Raw genomic sequence first — 17522 nt, 5'->3', positions numbered from 1 at the left:
CAGACTTAGCTTTAAGAAATGGTGCGAGGGTATAACCGGCATTCAAGGTTTTTTTATGTTTTAAATGAGTTTTCCTTCTATTTTTTTTTTAAAAAAATAAGGTCAAAGGCCTTTTTAGCAATCCCTGGCTTTTTATATTTATATACACTTGTCTTCTAATTCTCCTGTCCCTCTTATTAAGTTCTTATTTGGTTACTTTAGCACGTGAATCTTGATATATGTACATCAAGGTTTACATAAGGGATTACATAATGTCCACAAGACATTATAACATTTGTCAGTTTAAAATACAATCATCTTTTTCATCTAATATTTTTCCTCCACATCATTTTCGATAATCACTTATGTACCATTTTTATGTGCAAGTAGCAAAATCCTTAATATGTTATTAGCAAGATGCTCTAACCAATCAAATTAATAACAAGACATCAATAATTGTTTGATAAATTTTTATTCCAAATTGCGGGATGTTTCAAAATAACAATTGGATGCCCATAGTAAAACGCTATATGAAATTGGGTCTCCATAGTGAAACAAAATCAAATTGGGTGGCGATGGTGACACTAAGTGTAAAGTTGAATAGCCATTTATGAATTTAACCCAATTAAGATATATTAAACCTTAAATTTTATAAAATTACAAAATAAAGCAAAGTCTGTAGCAGAAAACAAATTAATTACATTGGTATTTTAGTCATAGATAATTGAAAAGGCTAAAAACAGAATTTAAATAGCAACCTTTTTTCAGCTTCTCAAAATCTGTTGTCAAATGCTACAGATTGTTCATAGTAATTTTTTCTTAAATTTACTAAACACTGAAACTACTTCTGATTATTTGAGAATCAAAGGTTGAGCTCTAAAATCAATTACAAACTAGGTCTAAATTTTACTAATGCAGTATATTATATGTAATAATATCTCTCTTTAGGCTATGGAGAGACGTGATTCTAGTAGCAAGTGTAAGGGCATAAATAGAAATATTGACTATGACTTTTCTACATAAACTCCAATCAGTGGATTGTTGAATTATGAAATTAAGGTGAAAGCATATGATCAATGTTTGGAAATAATTATTTACCTTGTGTGTTTAATCCATCACGGCTTTACAAGAATAATTCCATTTTTTACATGCAAATGAATGCTAAGTAATTAATACATTTCTAGCATCTCATAAAGTTCTTGATTTTGTTAAAAATTAGATTTTAGTTGATGATGATATGTGTGGTTCAAAAATTGATAAAAATTGTGGAGCCCATAAAATATCTAATTAAAATTAATTATTGACTTTTTTTTTATAAACAAATAGGGGCTATATAATTATTCTTGCATCTTTACAACATCAAAATTTGTTAGATATTACAATTGTTTTTATAATATATAGTTTGATATTTGGTTTCATGATTTGACTTAGTAACGTGATGTTTTTGAAAGAATACAAGTTCTATTTATCTTTTAGTAGTGCACTTTGCTAAATTTTATATTTAAGACTTGAAGTTATCATCAAGATTCTAAAAAGGTGCGTCAATCCTCTTCCATCATTTATCATCTCTAGATAATTCATGGACTTCTTTGGAAGATATGCTTTTGAGATGGATATAATCTCAAAATTACAGACAACTCAAGAACCTGCGAATGTTGAAGAAGCAATAAACACTGAATACCAGAAAAACTCGCTACGATGAATAACGCTAACTATTAACCATGGTGATCATAATCAGTCTAGGTGATAGTGGTTCCTTAATTCATTATCCAATGGAAAATGGTGCATTTTATACATTAGTGATAGTAACATGACGAATTTTAGGCCCTTAAAAAAACTAGGTCATTGGTTTCTCTTACCTCCTACAAGATACGCAATAGGCTATATCTTGGTTTTTAAAGTTAATATGAACCCCAATGGCATAATCCGGAAGTCAAAGTTTTGCACCAAACAGCTGGATTATGTTTCAACCGAACTTTTAGCCCAGTAGTTAAACCTACAACTATAGTATTTCCTAACAGTTACTTTAACGAGAGGCTGGTCTATACATCAACTCAATGTCAACAATGCATTCTTAAATGACATCCTACGGGTGGAGGCCCTTATGGTACAGCCACCAGGTTTTGAGGACACTAAGCAGTCACATTGTTCGGCAAGTTACATAAAGCTTTGAATGGCTTGAAACAAGCTCCATGCTTCTGGTCACATCATTTAATATCTGCTTAATTAGATCAGTTAATTAGATCAGTCCATGTTTTTTAGAGGGACCAAAACTTACAGCACCAGTGGTGATGACCACATTGACATGGTTGCTGATCTTATCAGGAAGTAGAAAACTGAATTTGATTTAAATGACTTGGGCTTAGTCAATATTCTTAATTCAAATCAAGAACACCAAGTGAAAGAGTCCAATTTCAAACTAAATTCATATTAAACCTGCTTTGTAAAGCAAAAGTGCAGTATGCTAAGCCCCTAAAAACGTCCATGACTTGTGGCCTACCATCAGGTTTGGTTGAAATGCTATTTTGGTGGTGGGTACTCCCGGCTGTAGTTGGTGTATCATAAACGAGGTGCATGCCACAAATGACCTACAAAGAAAAAGAATCCTAGAACAAAATGAGAGCAAGCTAACCAACTTTCGCTGGCTTTGGTAGTGATCCGGTGAAAGACACTCACTTATATCAAAGGTCAATAGTTAAGGCATAGTATGTGACAATTACACGACGAGAAATCACCTACGCTGTTAATCAGTTTTATCAATATATCCAACATCCGCTGGAGACTCATGGGAAAACATTAAAGAGAATCGTGTATTATCAACCCCCGTTCGGTTGGGATTTAAATCTAAATTGCAATTTAAGTAAAAGTTATCAATTAATTTTAACCACATATTCCATGGGATCCATAATTTTTCAACCGCATATTTTATTAACTTTAAAAAAAATAATAATAATAATAAATCTGACTTTTTGATCCCACCAAATAGTGGCTTAGTAAGGAACACCTGAATGCGGACTGCACTTAACCTCCAAAAAAGGCACATAAGAATTCCCAATCTTTAATTTGGTTGCATCTCAGATGTTATCGTTATTTTTTAATTAACAAGCCAAAAGTTAATTAAAAAGACGATTTTACCATCACATCTGAATAAAGATTTACATTTTAAAGCTTAGAGCCGAATTGCAAGCGTACCTATGAGTCAGTGATGAATCAAATTTTCTATTCTAAATGTAAAATAAGAAAGAGACAATAGTAATTTTTATAATCCAACGACTTAAATAATTATAAAATCATAAAAAGACAGTAGCAGTTTCTCTATTTCATATATATTTATTGTTTATTGTAATAAAGACATTAGTAGTTCATCATCGTAGTTAATATATCAAACTATCTCGCTAACGTAAATAGCAATTAGTCAAACTTGGTTTTGCTTTTCTAGCAATAAAGTCCTCAAATGAGAAAATTATTTATAAGTTTGCTTATATTTTATATGGATATATATATCATAAAATAAGCTATATCATATTGAATCTAGGGTCTTTATTTGCCTTCACTAGCATATATACACCAATTCATAAGAACCAAGAGAATAATCCAGACATACTTTTCCAACCTCAATTTTCTCTCTTTCTCGATCCCATGCACGTATTATATTATCCCATTTATTATGAGTTCTCACACTACCTTTTAAAATATCCCAAGTTTTCATAATCTCCTTTTAATTTCATATATAACACAAGCAACTGTTCCATATTTTGAGATTACAATAGCAAATGTTCGATAATTTGAGTTTACAAGGCATGCTTTCCTTAAGGAGATGACGTAAAATTATTAGATTCAAGCTACTACTAGCCTTAGTTTGGTTTAGATTACAATAAAAAAAAACAAAAAAAACAAAAAAAAACAAAACAACAAAACAAAAAAAAACAAAACAAAAAAACAAGACAAAAATTCTTACTCAAATTCAACAATTAATTTTAACCACAATGTTTTCATACAGCTTGGTAACAACTTTTCAAGTGCACATTTCATCAACTTTTACAAAATCTACTAAAAACCTAATTCTTAGCAAAGAGAAACAGGAAGTTTAAGTTATATTGTATTAACGTGTTTAATGTACGATATATTTTCTAATACAGAGGGTGTTTGGGAGATATTTTTACGTAAGAATGCATTTTTGAATAGTAAATTGATGGGAAATGTGTGATTGAAAAATAAGGAAAAAAATTTTATTTACGTTTTATATTATTTTAATAAATAACATGTAGTTAATATAAAAAGAGAGAAAAATGCATTTTGAAAAAAATGGGTACCAAACGAGGGCATAATAAGAAACAACGTTCACATTTCTTTTCTTAACTCTTGCATCTGATGGTAATTATTTTTAAGGATAGGAAATACATAAGATCCAGCATTCATGTTCCAGGCAAATTTTAGCACGGGTCTTAAGTCAAAATTAATTCTGATTTTTTTAATTAAATTATGTGTGTTAAGTGGGAAATTTCCTAACCAATTTGTTATTTGTCAACTGGAGATAGTGTTAATAATATGAAACCAGAAGAATAAAATGTCAAAATGACAATGTCAAATATTCGAGAAGATCATGCTTCTCAACTATTTGAAAGACCAATTTATACACGCTTTCACATTATGTTTTTATACCAAGTCATTGTCACATATGGTGACTTATTGTCCATTCATATGTTAAATTAGTAGGATTTATGGACACAAATCCTCCACAACCTGCCTATAGAGTCGAATAGAATGGTCCAAACATTATCTCCATAATAAATACCTAAAAAAAAAAAATCTTTAACGAACAATGCTTTTTCCCTCTTTTAAATGTCTAAGTTTAAGAAGTTGATCGAGAATCATTTATGACATATTTGGTACCTTAAATTAAATTGCGTATATATCTTTTACTTGATCAGGTCTACTTTTATCTTTTATTATACGTACATTTATATACCGTCGTCACTATTGCTAGCCTAGAAGCAGCCAATGAAGGGGCCGAGTCGAGGCACACGCAGTTGGCCAAATTATTTTTTTTAGTGAATATTACATTTCACTCAACAATTACGAGCCGACAATTGACTCGCACGAGATTTTATCCGCTCAACTTGCATCCCACCTCGCCTCTGAGCCGGCGAACAACTCGCCACCACTTAAGAATTCTACTCCACGGATGGATAACGCACTGTCTGAAAATTATTTAGGCACTGTGGTTTGACCAAGTCATATCTAATTAATGGGACGACTTTCTAAAGTGGTGACCTTTTACTATTCAAAGCAATGATATACTTTTCAATTTTCAGTGGTTCTGTTCAGCTGCAATATTGACAATTATTCAAAATTGGAAGCGCCGCAGAATCCAATCACAGGTTCTGTGGATAAACACTACCATCCAAAACAGCACAAAAACATTGTAATGATTGTGTAACATTTGACAAAGTCAGACCAATTTTTTCTCTATATATCTGTAAAGAATCCAAAGTGCATATTGGCAAAAATAATACAATGGCAGCAGGCTTAAAAACTTACAGTCTTTGCACCTATTTGATCTTGAGTCTCGCAGCATGTTCTGTGATGGCCTCTTCGTCCTCGTCTCAATCAATCAAAGGCGCCTACTGGCCTTCATGGGCGAAGAATTTTCCTCCATCTTCCATTGAGACGTCGTTTTTCACACACATATACTATGCATTTCTCATTCCTAACAATGTAACATTTAAGTTTGACATAGAATACGCTACAGAGGTGGAGCTAGTGAATTTCACGTCCACTCTTCATGCAAAGAAGCCACCTGTGAAGACACTCTTCTCCATTGGTGGGGCAGACGAAGGTCCAGTTTTCTTTGGACGAATGGCCTCGAGTCCTTCATTGCGTAAGAATTTCGTCGATTCAAGCATAGAAGTGGCGAGAAAATTCGGTTTTGATGGGATTGATCTCGATTGGGAATTTCCTCAAACGCCTAAGGACATGGAAAACTTGGCCTATTTACTTGACGAATGGCGCCTGGAGGTCCAGAAGGAAGCCAAAATCAGCAACCAGCCACCGCTCCTCCTCACTGCCGCCGTCTATTTCTCCGCCAACTTCTTCCTTTCCGGGAACTACAGATCATATCCTGCAACCTCCATCACCAAAAACTTAGACTGGATCAACGTAATGAATTATGACTACCATGGCTCTTGGGATACTTCCACCACAGGCGCCCAAGCTGCACTATTCGACTCCAAAACCAACATAAGCACAAGTTACGGCCTGGGTTCATGGATCAAGTCAGGCGTCCCAAAGAGCAAATTGGTCATGGGTTTGCCCTTATACGGAAGAACATGGAAGCTTAAGGACCCCAAATCACACGGTGTAGGAGCACCGGCCATTGACGTAGGACCTGGTGATCAGGGAGCATTAACATTCGCTGAAATAGTAAAATTTAACAGAGATCATAAGGCCAAAGTGGAGTATGATGCGGAGAGTGTATCCATGTATTCAGTGGCTGATACTACCTGGATTGGGTACGATGATACTCCATCAGTGACGGTGAAGATAGGTTATGCTCAAGCTCTTAGAATTCGCGGCTACTTCTTCTGGGCTGTTAATGGCGATTACAAGTGGAAAATCTCGAAAACAGGTACATATAATTTTTATATCTTTTTAATCTTACATTTCACTATTTTTTATCAAAATATATTAAAATTTTAATTTTTATCCAAACCAAACAGGTTAATGCACATTTAATTAAGACTAACATACTGATATTTAACGCACATTATTTTCTTTATGTTTCCTTTTGCAGCTTCCCAGCTATGGCGCCTTTGAGAATTTTTCCAATGATTCGTACGTATAAAGTAACATTTTATTTGGTATTACAACTGTCAAGAGGGTTAACGTTGAATTATATTTATTCTGCAAGAGAGACTATAGAATAAACTTCAATTGAATTGTTTTACTTTTTACTTTTTTCATCTTTTGTTGATTATACGTCCGTTCGACAATGTTAGATTCAGATTGCTTTTATGAAATTGATCGTCTAGAATCTAGATGATTGTTAGTAAAAATGAATGTAATTTTGAAGAGTCGTGAAAAAAAAATACAGAATTGGGTGCATTATTGAAACAGAATACTTCGATAATTTTCACAACAAATTAATGGCAACAATACATGGAGTATCAACGTAAATATATTTTATTAATCATGGTGAACAACGTCAAGTTTTAGCAAGACATACAGTGCAATTTGGACCTTGCATGACCATATCAACAATTCACACTATCCCACGCCATGGAAGCTGCCGTACATAATATAGACCGCAACATTAGTCCAATAATTCAAAAGAACAATAACAGTTTATGTCATAATAGGATCACTACTATATAAATTATGTTTAACGCTTATGAATAACATTACTCAGTACAATTATTTTGTGTATTAAATAAACAATATCATAATTAAGTTGGTTATATGTCAACTAGTAGGAGTTTTATCATGTCGTTCAATAATTTAAATAACAAATTATTGCATGTTAACTACATACAACATGGTTTTTGGTCTTATGTTGGTTCGGAAATTTTAAGGACGGCAAAAAATATATATAAATAAATAAAAATAAAAATCTTTAAACCCAATATTCAAGGGTCCGGCTCCGAACGAGACAGGTAATGTGGGGCAGGGATCGTTTCCTCGGGATGGGTAAGGAGAACATTGAAAAATTGAAAATTAATAATAATAATAATAATTATTATTATTATAATAATGATTTTCACTAATTAAAGACATGAAAAAAATATAAACTGGGCAGGAAGCATACGTCCCAACCTAACCTGCCTTAAGTGGGCATGGGGGTGGCGCAAAGAGGGACAACCTGAATGGAGTCAGGGCAAGGGACAAAAATGACTGTCCCTGCCCCGACCTACTCCATTGCCATCCCTAGAGTGTCTTGAGTGCGTTGGAGCTCACTAACCTTTCTAGCCCAGTTTGACTTCTCCAGTAGGGTATTGAGTGATAATAATTAAGAAAAAAATAAAAATGATGAGGTTTATCTTCCCTAGTAACAAACTTATTTTGATGTTTCCTAAAATTTGTTTAGGTTCGCACATGCTAGAATTCTAGGTTGTGCTACGCTAGGCAGCCCCCACTCTCAACTTAATAAAAGGTGGACTAAGAAAAGTCGGGGCGCGCATTCCTCCTCTTTTTAAGCTATCCCAAACAAGCACTATAAAGCTACTGGGAAAAATGATTTTATACCTGCTCTAGCAAGAGTCCAGTTGCTGTCATAACCAAGTTCCCATAAAAAATATCCCCCTAGGCCCTGAGCCTTGGCAAACTTGATTTTAGCCTGGATTGAATTAGTGTCATCATATCCGATCCAATTGGTTCCTGCATAAGAATATGTCGACACCGTCGCATTATCAAAAACCACAGTAGCATTATTCAATGAATTGAACCCCAATATATCAGAATAAATCATGACTCCTTGAGTCCCTCCGGGGCCTGTTCCCACAGCAGGAGCTCCAATTCCATGTTCATTCGGATCCTTCAATTGCCATGTCCTCCCATAAACTGGCATTCCCATTACTATTTTATTTGACGGAACCCCATCTCCTTTCCATGTCGAAATCCCATAACTCGTGCTAACGTTGCTAGAATTATCGAAAAGCAAGGCATGAGCTCCAGTGGCAGAAGTGTTCCATGAACCATGATAATTGAAGCACATTGGATTCACAAAATCAACGTAGTTTCTAATAGCTTCCCCGGGATAAGTCCTGGGAACGTCCGAGGACAAGAAGAAATTGGAAGCAAAGTAAACTGCAGACGACAAAAGGAGGCCGGGTTTTCCAGAGGCAAGTGACTCCTGGTTAACAGCAGCCCGCCATTCTTGGAAGAGCAACGCGAGGTTGGACATGTCTAGTGGATTGCTGGGAAATTCCCAATCAAGATCAAGCCCGTCGAAGTCATATTTTCTTGCTACATCAATAGATGATGATATGAATGCTGCCCTGTTGTCTGAATTGCTGACTAAATTTGAGAAATTGTTAGGACTGCCAGCTGCACCGCCCACTGATAACAATGCCTTGGCCGGGGGATTTTTCGCGTGGAGGCTGGTGGTGAAATTTCCCATCCATTGATCATCAGGTTTTGTGATTATCAGCTGATATGATGTTGCATCAGGCAATACAAAGGCATAAAACAGGTGTGTGAAGTATGAAGTGGGTATATTCGATGGGGGGAGTGTTTGTGCTAGCCAGGAAGGCCAGTATGCACCTTTGACACCGCTAGGTGGCGGTGCAGGACCTGGTGCTGCCGCTGGCGGCAGTGGAAGAAATGACCGTGGTGGTGCAGCATCGGAAAGTGCAATGATGGCAAGAAACAGTGCATAGATTTTGTAAACAGACATCATTGATAATTTCAGCTGTTCCTTGGATTGTTCACAAAATCAAGAATACGCAAATACATGTATTTATATTATCTATGGCGCCAAGGGCAAGAAAAATATAATTTGTATCGATGTTGTTTTGTTTGATTTGTTACATATTTCGAAGTTCGTGTTTGAACTTTCCGAGGATGGGATTTTCTAACGTAGTGAAGTGTGAATGGTACATAAATGTAAAATTTGGCTCTCAGTTCAGATTTGTTCTTGTGAATATTTGCTTCTGATGTTAGTTTGAATTAGGTATCAAATTTCTATTGAAAAAATGTTACCTGTCGGAGAAAGAAATTAACTTCGGTCGAGAAAATAGCGATAAATCGAACACAACAACAAGAAATGCAAAATCCACTATGAAGTTCATGAATAGAATTATTCTTTTATTTGTTATGTCTCAATACAAGACAAATTTATTATCTTCAACTCGTATTCATTTGACAAGTTCATTATTTCACATGTATTATTCCGTGTGTTCGACCATCATAAAAAGACTGTCACAATAATATTATTTCACTAATTGAAACACGCAGCAATTTTATTACAACCCTAGGTAAGTGATTTTTTTATTTCAAATATTTATATATTATATGTATTTCTTACTAATAACTAAAAAAACAGTTACTTAGCAAGAGATACATTATTCAACTTTTTCTTTCGAAACCTGTTTATTTATATTTATTAATTTTTAAATAATTATTAGTACTAATTCTTAATTATTTATTTTTATTAATTATTTAGTTTTGTTTAGGGCAAAATGCATTTCTTTATTCAATAGATTCCAAGGCAATAACATTTACAAAACATGGGAGGTGGGATATCAACCCCTACAATATATTGAAATTGTAAAAAACTCGTCGTGGTAGGACATGAGCCGCTAGATTTGTGTCCCTACTAAATGCGAAAATGATAGGCTACGAAGAAATTCTTATTAATTTTAGCATTTTCTAGAATGGGTAAATCAAAAATTCCAAAAATAAAATTTAATTATTTTCATGGAATGGCTATTAACAATTGACAACTTCTTAATTCGAATAAAGCACCTCTTTCTTTTTTTTCTTTTTTCTTTTTTTTTTGAACAAATGCTTGATTTTAGTTCAGTTTTTTAAGGTCAAACGACAAACCGACCTTTTCTTTTGGCGCCACGAAAGGGAAGAATTGATGATCAGCCGCCATTCTCGAGAGCTTAAGGAACAGCAATAATGGCTAAATATATAGGGGGGAAGGGGCTGTAAATGGTAAGGATTCTGCATTGCCTTTGTTTCCCATGGAGGCCTGAAAGAACATAGATATTTGTTTAGAGACAGAAAAGTTGGGCAATAAGGAAGGAGAGAAAGGAATTTACTCACCTTGTCAGTGTGGTCCTTCTTTTCTTGTAACTTAAACAAAACAATCATGGCCTCCGAAATGTCCTTGGAAGCGATCAAGAACGAACAAATTGACCTCGTACGTGTTACCCGTCCTTATGAAAGTCGTATTATTGTGTTTGGCCGTGTTTAAAAGCATGCTTTTTTATCTGCTTTTTCGGCAGCATGTACGGATATTGGTGAAAAAATAAAAATAAAAACTGCTTTCAAGCACAACATGAGTTCTTGATTCATATCTTAGGCAAAATGTACACGTGATTGTCAGATGCTTGAATTCTTGCAGTAGTTTTTCATGTGGAAATGTGTGCTTTTGCAGGAGAAGATCCCTGTTGAGGAAGTGTTCAAGCAGCTAAAATGTACAAGAGATGGCTTGACATCTGATGATGGTGCAACAAGGCTGCAAATTTTTGGCCCGAATAAACTTGAGGAGAAAAAAGAGAGCAAAATCCTCAAGTTCTTGGGTTTTATGTGGAATCCTCTCTCGTGGGTCATGGAGTCTGCCGCTATCATGGCCATTGCTTTGGCCAATGGAGGGGTAATCACATTTTACCTTCACTCACCCCACCGGGTTTATATGAAAATTTCGGATTGACACGGTCAATTGAATTATGCAGGGAAAGGGTCCGGACTGGCAAGACTTCGTAGGTATTGTGGTACTGCTCATTATCAACTCGACTATTAGTTTCATAGAAGAGAATAATGCAGGCAATGCAGCTGCTGCCCTTATGGCTGGCCTTGCTCCCAAAACCAAGGTATTGTTGTTCAAAAATTTATTCATACGTTGCCCACCCTTCAATTAGCAGCCAACTTCATTCTAAATTTGGTATTATTTTACAGGTTTTGAGAGATGGCAAGTGGACTGAGCAGGATGCCTCAATCCTAGTTCCAGGAGATTTGATCAGCATCAAGTTAGGAGATATTATACCTGCTGATGCCCGTCTTTTGGAGGGTGATGCTCTCAAGATTGATCAGTCGGCCCTTACTGGGGAGTCTCTTCCAGTAACAAAGAACCCTGGTGATGGAATTTTCTCTGGTTCCACCTGCAAACAGGGTGAGATTGAGGCAGTGGTCATCGCCACTGGTGTTCACACCTTCTTTGGCAAAGCGGCTCACCTTGTTGATAGCACCAACAATGTGGGGCACTTCCAAAAGGTACCTAGATTGACCTCCACCAACAATGTCAGATTGATCTGATGTTTATGGCGTTGAAATTTAAGTGTGAGGACTCTAACACGTGTTCTATGTTCTTTTATCAGGTGTTGACCGCCATTGGGAACTTCTGTATTTGCTCCATTGCTGTGGGTATGCTGATTGAGGTTGTAGTTATGTATTCGATCCAGCACAGAAACTACAGACAAGGAATTGACAATTTGCTTGTGCTACTCATTGGAGGAATCCCAATTGCCATGCCAACAGTTTTGTCTGTAACAATGGCTATTGGATCTCATCGGCTATCCCAGCAGGGCGCCATCACCAAAAGAATGACTGCCATTGAGGAGATGGCCGGAATGGATGTTCTCTGCAGTGACAAGACTGGAACCCTTACCCTCAATAAGCTCACTGTTGATAAAAACCTGATCGAGGTGTTCCCAAAGAACATGGATAAAGAAACCGTTATCTTGCTTTCTGCCAGAGCTTCTAGGGTCGAGAACCAGGATGCCATTGATGCTTCAATTGTTAATATGTTGAGTGATCCCAAGGAGGCAAGAGCAGGAATCAAAGAGGTGCATTTCTTGCCCTTCAACCCAGTGGATAAACGTACTGCAATCACCTACATTGATTCCAATGGAGACTGGCATCGAAGCAGCAAGGGAGCCCCAGAGCAAGTGAGATATCCTTAATTGTACGTTAATGTTAATAGACTTATATCTAATACACAATATCTAATTCTTTTGATATTTTGATAGATCATTGATCTCGCTGAACTCAAAGGGGATGCAAGGAAGAAGGCACATGAAATCATTGATAGTTTTGCCGACCGTGGCCTTCGCTCTCTTGGTGTTGCACGACAGGTAAGATAGAGTAATATGAAGTACTATAAAGATGTTCGTTGAGTTGTAAATTAATGAAAGATAATGTTATACTAAAATGTGATTATGTCGGCATATCTGCAGACTATTCCAGAGAAAACCAAAGAGAGTGCTGGTGGACCTTGGGAGTTTGTTGGTTTGTTGCCCCTCTTTGACCCTCCAAGGCATGATAGTGCAGAGACTATCCGTAAAGCTCTTGATCTTGGCGTTAATGTCAAAATGATCACTGGTGATCAGCTTGCCATTGGCAAAGAGACTGGACGTAGGCTTGGCATGGGTACTAACATGTATCCATCTTCTTCCCTTCTTGGCCAAAGCAAGGACGAGTCCATTGCCTCGATTCCTGTCGAAGAGCTCATTGAGAAGGCAGATGGTTTTGCTGGTGTCTTCCCTGGTAAAATCATCATATACAATTCGTGCAAAACAAGTCAATTATTTATAATGAAAATAAAAATCAAGTAAAGCTATTATTTTTCTACTGAGATGAAGTTGTGACTTCACAGAGCACAAATACGAGATCGTGAAGAAACTGCAAGAGATGAAGCACATCTGTGGTATGACAGGTGATGGTGTGAATGATGCACCAGCACTCAAGAAGGCAGACATTGGTATTGCTGTGGCAGATGCAACTGATGCTGCTAGGAGTGCATCCGACATTGTTTTGACTGAGCCAGGCCTCAGTGTTATAGTTAGTGCAGTCTTGACAAGCAGAGCCATCTTCCAGAGGATGAAGAATTATACCATCTATGCTGTTTCTATCACCATTCGTATCGTGATGGGATTCATGCTCATTGCCCTCATCTGGAAGTTTGACTTCTCACCATTCATGGTTCTAATCATTGCCATCCTCAATGATGGTACCATCATGACCATTTCCAAGGACAGGGTGAAGCCATCTCCGGTGCCGGACTCTTGGAAGCTCAAAGAAATATTCGCCACTGGCATTGTACTTGGAACTTACATGGCTATCATGACTGTCGTATTCTTCTACCTGGCATCTGAAACCGATTTCTTCTCTGTACGTCCATTCATAGAAAACAATTTCTTTAATTAATTTAGCAGTAAAGATAACAACGAAAATTTTGCTCTAATACATGCATTTGCTAGCAGAACACCTTTAAAGTGAGATCTATCAGAGGCAATCAGGATGAGCTTACCGCTGCTCTCTACCTTCAAGTGAGCATTATCAGTCAAGCACTCATCTTTGTGACTAGGTCAAGAAGCTGGTCATTTACGGAACGCCCTGGTTTCTTGCTTGTTGGTGCTTTATTTTTACGTAAGAATGCATTTTTGAATAGTAAATTGATGGAAAATGTGTGATTGAAAAATAAGGAAAAGTTTTTTATTTACGCTTTATATTATTTTAATAAATAACATGTAGTTAATATAAAAAGAGAGAAAAATGCATTTTGAAAAAAATGGGTACCAAACGAGGGCATAATAAGAAACAACGTTCACATTTCTTTTCTTAACTCTTGCATCCGATGGTAATTATTTTTAAGGATAGGAAATACATAAGATCCAGCATTCATGTTCCAGGCAAATTTTAGCACGGGTCTTAAGTCAAAATTAATTCTGATTTTTTTAATTAAATTATGTGTGTTAAGTGGGAAATTTCCTAACCAATTTGTTATTTGTCAACTGGAGATAGTGTTAATAATATGAAACCAGAAGAATAAAATGTCAAAATGACAATGTCAAATATTCGAGAAGATCATGCTTCTCAACTATTTGAAAGACCAATTTATACACGCTTTCACATTATGTTTTTATACCAAGTCATTGTCACATATGGTGACTTATTGTCCATTCATATGTTAAATTAGTAGGATTTATGGACACTAATCCTCCACAACCTGCCTAAAGAGTCGAATAGAATGGTCCAAACATTATCTCCATAATAAATACCTAAAAAAAAAAAAAAATCTTTATCGAACAATGCTTTTTCCCTCTTTTAAATGTCTAAGTTTAAGAAGTTGATCGAGAATCATTTATGACATATTTGGTACCTTAAATTAAATTGCGTATATATCTTTTACTTGATCAGGTCTACTTTTATCTTTTATTATACGTACATTTATATACCGTCGTCACTATTGCTAGCCTAGAAGCAGCCAATGAAGGGGCCGAGTCGAGGCACACGCAGTTGGCCAAATTATTTTTTTTAGTGAATATTACATTTCACTCAACAATTACGAGCCGACAATTGACTCGCACGAGATTTTATCCGCTCAACTTGCATCCCACCTCGCCTCTGAGCCGGCGAACAACTCGCCACCACTTAAGAATTCTACTCCACGGATGGATAACGCACTGTCTGAAAATTATTTAGGCACTGTGGTTTGACCAAGTCATATCTAATTAATGGGACGACTTTCTAAAGTGGTGACCTTTTACTATTCAAAGCAATGATATACTTTTCAATTTTCAGTGGTTCTGTTCAGCTGCAATATTGACAATTATTCAAAATTGGAAGCGCCGCAGAATCCAATCACAGGTTCTGTGGATAAACACTACCATCCAAAACAGCACAAAAACATTGTAATGATTGTGTAACATTTGACAAAGTCAGACCAATTTTTTCTCTATATATCTGTAAAGAATCCAAAGTGCATATTAGCAAAAATAATACAATGGCAGCAGGCTTAAAAACTTACAATCTTTGCGCCTATTTGATCTTGAGTCTCACAGCATGTTCTGTGATGGCCTCTTCGTCCTCGTCTCAATCAATCAAAGGCGCCTACTGGCCTTCATGGGCGAAGAATTTTCCTCCATCTTCCATTGAGACGTCGTTTTTCACACACATATACTATGCATTTCTCATTCCTAACAATGTAACATTTAAGTTTGACATAGAATACGCTACAGAGGTGGAGCTAGTGAATTTCACGTCCACTCTTCATGCAAAGAAGCCACCTGTGAAGACACTCTTCTCCATTGGTGGGGCAGACGAAGGTCCAGTTTTCTTTGGACGAATGGCCTCGAGTCCTTCATTGCGTAAGAATTTCGTCGATTCAAGCATAGAAGTGGCGAGAAAATTCGGTTTTGATGGGATTGATCTCGATTGGGAATTTCCTCAAACGCCTAAGGACATGGAAAACTTGGCCTATTTACTTGACGAATGGCGCCTGGAGGTCCAGAAGGAAGCCAAAATCAGCAACCAGCCACCGCTCCTCCTCACTGCCGCCGTCTATTTCTCAGCCAACTTCTTCCTTTCAGGGACCTACAGATCATATCCTGCAACCTCCATCACCAAAAACTTAGACTGGATCAACGTAATGAATTATGACTACCATGGCTCTTGGGATACTTCCACCACAGGCGCCCAAGCTGCACTATTCGACTCCAAAACCAACATAAGCACAAGTTACGGCCTGGGTTCATGGATCAAGTCAGGCGTCCCAAAGAGCAAATTGGTCATGGGTTTGCCCTTATACGGAAGAACATGGAAGCTTAAGGACCCCAAATCACACGGTGTAGGAGCACCGGCCATTGACGTAGGACCTGGTGATCAGGGAGCATTAACATTCGCTGAAATAGTAAAATTTAACAGAGATCATAAGGCCAAAGTGGAGTATGATGCGGAGAGTGTATCCATGTATTCAGTGGCTGATACTACCTGGATTGGGTACGATGATACTCCATCAGTGACGGTGAAGATAGGTTATGCTCAAGCTCTTAGAATTCGTGGCTACTTCTTTTGGGCTGTTAATGGCGATTACAAGTGGAAAATCTCGAAAACAGGTACATATAATTTTTATATCTTTTTAATCTTACATTTCACTATTTTTTATCAAAATATATTAAAATTTTAATTTTTATCCAAACCAAACAGGTTAATGCACATTTAATTAAGACTAACATACTGATATTTAACGCACATTATTTTCTTTATGTTTCCTTTTGCAGCTTCCCAGCTATGGCGCCTTTGAGAATTTTTCCAATGATTCGTACGTATAAAGTAACATTTTATTTGGTATTACAACTGTCAAGAGGGTTAACGTTGAATTATATTTATTCTGCAAGAGAGACTATAGAATAAACTTCAATTGAATTGTTTTACTTTTTACTTTTTTCATCTTTTGTTGATTATACGTCCGTTCGACAATGTTAGATTCAGATTGCTTTTATGAAATTGATCGTCTAGAATCTAGATGATTGTTAGTAAAAATGAATGTAATTTTGAAGAGTCGTGAAAAAAAAATACAGAATTGAGTGCATTATTGAAATAGAATACTTCGATAATTTTCACAACAAATTAATGGCAACAATACATGGAGTATCAACGTAAATATATTTTATTAATCATGGTGCACAACGTCAATTTTTAGCAAGACATACAGTGTAATTTGAACCTTGCATGACCATATCAACAATTCACACTATCCCACGCCATGGAAGCTGCCGTACATAATATAGACCGCAACATTAGTCCAATAATTCAAAAGAACAATAACAGTTTATGTCATAATAGGATCACTACTATATAAATTATGTTTAACGCTTATGAATAACATTACTCAGTACAATTATTTTGTGTATTAAATAAACAATATCATAATTAAGTTGGTTATATGTCAACTAGTAGGAGTTTTATCATGTCGTTCAATAATTTAAATAACAAATTATTGCATGTTAACTACATACAACATGGTTTTTGGTCTTATGTTGGTTCGGAAATTTTAAGGACGGCAAAAAATATATATAAATAAATAAAAATAAAAATCT

At 36.1% G+C, this 17522-nt stretch overlaps 4 protein-coding genes across 4 annotated transcripts; 3 read left to right on the top strand and 1 right to left on the bottom strand.

The window, feature by feature from the left end:
- Positions 1 to 5479: 5479 nt before the first annotated feature.
- LOC111382479 (acidic mammalian chitinase-like) lies at positions 5480 to 6941 on the top strand. The gene is made up of 2 exons (XM_023006471.1): positions 5480 to 6607; positions 6773 to 6941. The coding sequence occupies exons 1-2, from the start codon at positions 5497 to 5499 to the stop codon at positions 6793 to 6795; spliced, it is 1134 nt and encodes a 377-aa protein (XP_022862239.1). The 5' UTR covers positions 5480 to 5496; the 3' UTR covers positions 6796 to 6941.
- Positions 6942 to 7232: 291 nt separating this feature from the next.
- LOC111382483 (acidic mammalian chitinase-like) lies at positions 7233 to 9370 on the bottom strand. The gene is made up of 2 exons (XM_023006475.1): positions 8221 to 9370; positions 7233 to 7264 (listed from the first exon to the last, which is right to left on the bottom strand). Exons 1-2 carry the CDS (start codon positions 9368 to 9370, stop codon positions 7233 to 7235), a joined length of 1182 nt encoding a protein of 393 aa, XP_022862243.1.
- A 1145-nt stretch (positions 9371 to 10515) lies between these two features.
- On the top strand, positions 10516 to 15350 carry LOC111382482 (ATPase 8, plasma membrane-type-like). The gene is made up of 10 exons (XM_023006474.1): positions 10516 to 10843; positions 11081 to 11299; positions 11379 to 11516; positions 11602 to 11916; positions 12021 to 12590; positions 12672 to 12776; positions 12879 to 13188; positions 13298 to 13812; positions 13905 to 14070; positions 15226 to 15350. Exons 1-10 carry the CDS (start codon positions 10793 to 10795, stop codon positions 15348 to 15350), a joined length of 2514 nt encoding a protein of 837 aa, XP_022862242.1. The 5' UTR covers positions 10516 to 10792.
- A 57-nt stretch (positions 15351 to 15407) lies between these two features.
- On the top strand, positions 15408 to 16872 carry LOC111382484 (acidic mammalian chitinase-like). The gene is made up of 2 exons (XM_023006477.1): positions 15408 to 16538; positions 16704 to 16872. The coding sequence occupies exons 1-2, from the start codon at positions 15428 to 15430 to the stop codon at positions 16724 to 16726; spliced, it is 1134 nt and encodes a 377-aa protein (XP_022862245.1). The 5' UTR covers positions 15408 to 15427; the 3' UTR covers positions 16727 to 16872.
- The last annotated feature ends 650 nt before the right edge of the window (positions 16873 to 17522 follow it).

The sequence above is a fragment of the Olea europaea genome, unplaced genomic scaffold (genome assembly GCF_002742605.1).
Source record: "Olea europaea var. sylvestris unplaced genomic scaffold, O_europaea_v1 scaffold2510, whole genome shotgun sequence".
Classification (NCBI taxonomy): Eukaryota; Viridiplantae; Streptophyta; class Magnoliopsida; order Lamiales; family Oleaceae; genus Olea; species Olea europaea.
The sequence above is the reverse complement of the archived record's forward strand: the minus strand, read 5'-3'. Positions and strand labels throughout refer to the sequence as shown.

What these genes read in the sequence shown, in the direction of transcription:
- LOC111382479 (XM_023006471.1), top strand. Translation starts at nt 5,497, where the DNA reads ATGGCAGCAGGCTTAAAAACTTACAGTCTTTGCACCTATTTGATCTTG. An exon ending in GTGGAAAATCTCGAAAACAG is followed by an intron (nt 6,608 to 6,772) that starts GTACATATAATT and finishes TTCCTTTTGCAG; the next exon opens with CTTCCCAGCTATGGCGCCTT.
- LOC111382483 (XM_023006475.1), bottom strand. Translation starts at nt 9,370, where the DNA reads ATGTCTGTTTACAAAATCTATGCACTGTTTCTTGCCATCATTGCACTT. An exon ending in CTGGACTCTTGCTAGAGCAG is followed by an intron (nt 7,265 to 8,220) that starts GTATAAAATCAT and finishes TATGTACGGCAG; the next exon opens with CTTCCATGGCGTGGGATAGT.
- LOC111382482 (XM_023006474.1), top strand. Translation starts at nt 10,793, where the DNA reads ATGGCCTCCGAAATGTCCTTGGAAGCGATCAAGAACGAACAAATTGAC. An exon ending in GCAAGGGAGCCCCAGAGCAA is followed by an intron (nt 12,591 to 12,671) that starts GTGAGATATCCT and finishes ATATTTTGATAG; the next exon opens with ATCATTGATCTCGCTGAACT. An exon ending in CTGAAACCGATTTCTTCTCT is followed by an intron (nt 13,813 to 13,904) that starts GTACGTCCATTC and finishes ATTTGCTAGCAG; the next exon opens with AACACCTTTAAAGTGAGATC.
- LOC111382484 (XM_023006477.1), top strand. Translation starts at nt 15,428, where the DNA reads ATGGCAGCAGGCTTAAAAACTTACAATCTTTGCGCCTATTTGATCTTG. An exon ending in GTGGAAAATCTCGAAAACAG is followed by an intron (nt 16,539 to 16,703) that starts GTACATATAATT and finishes TTCCTTTTGCAG; the next exon opens with CTTCCCAGCTATGGCGCCTT.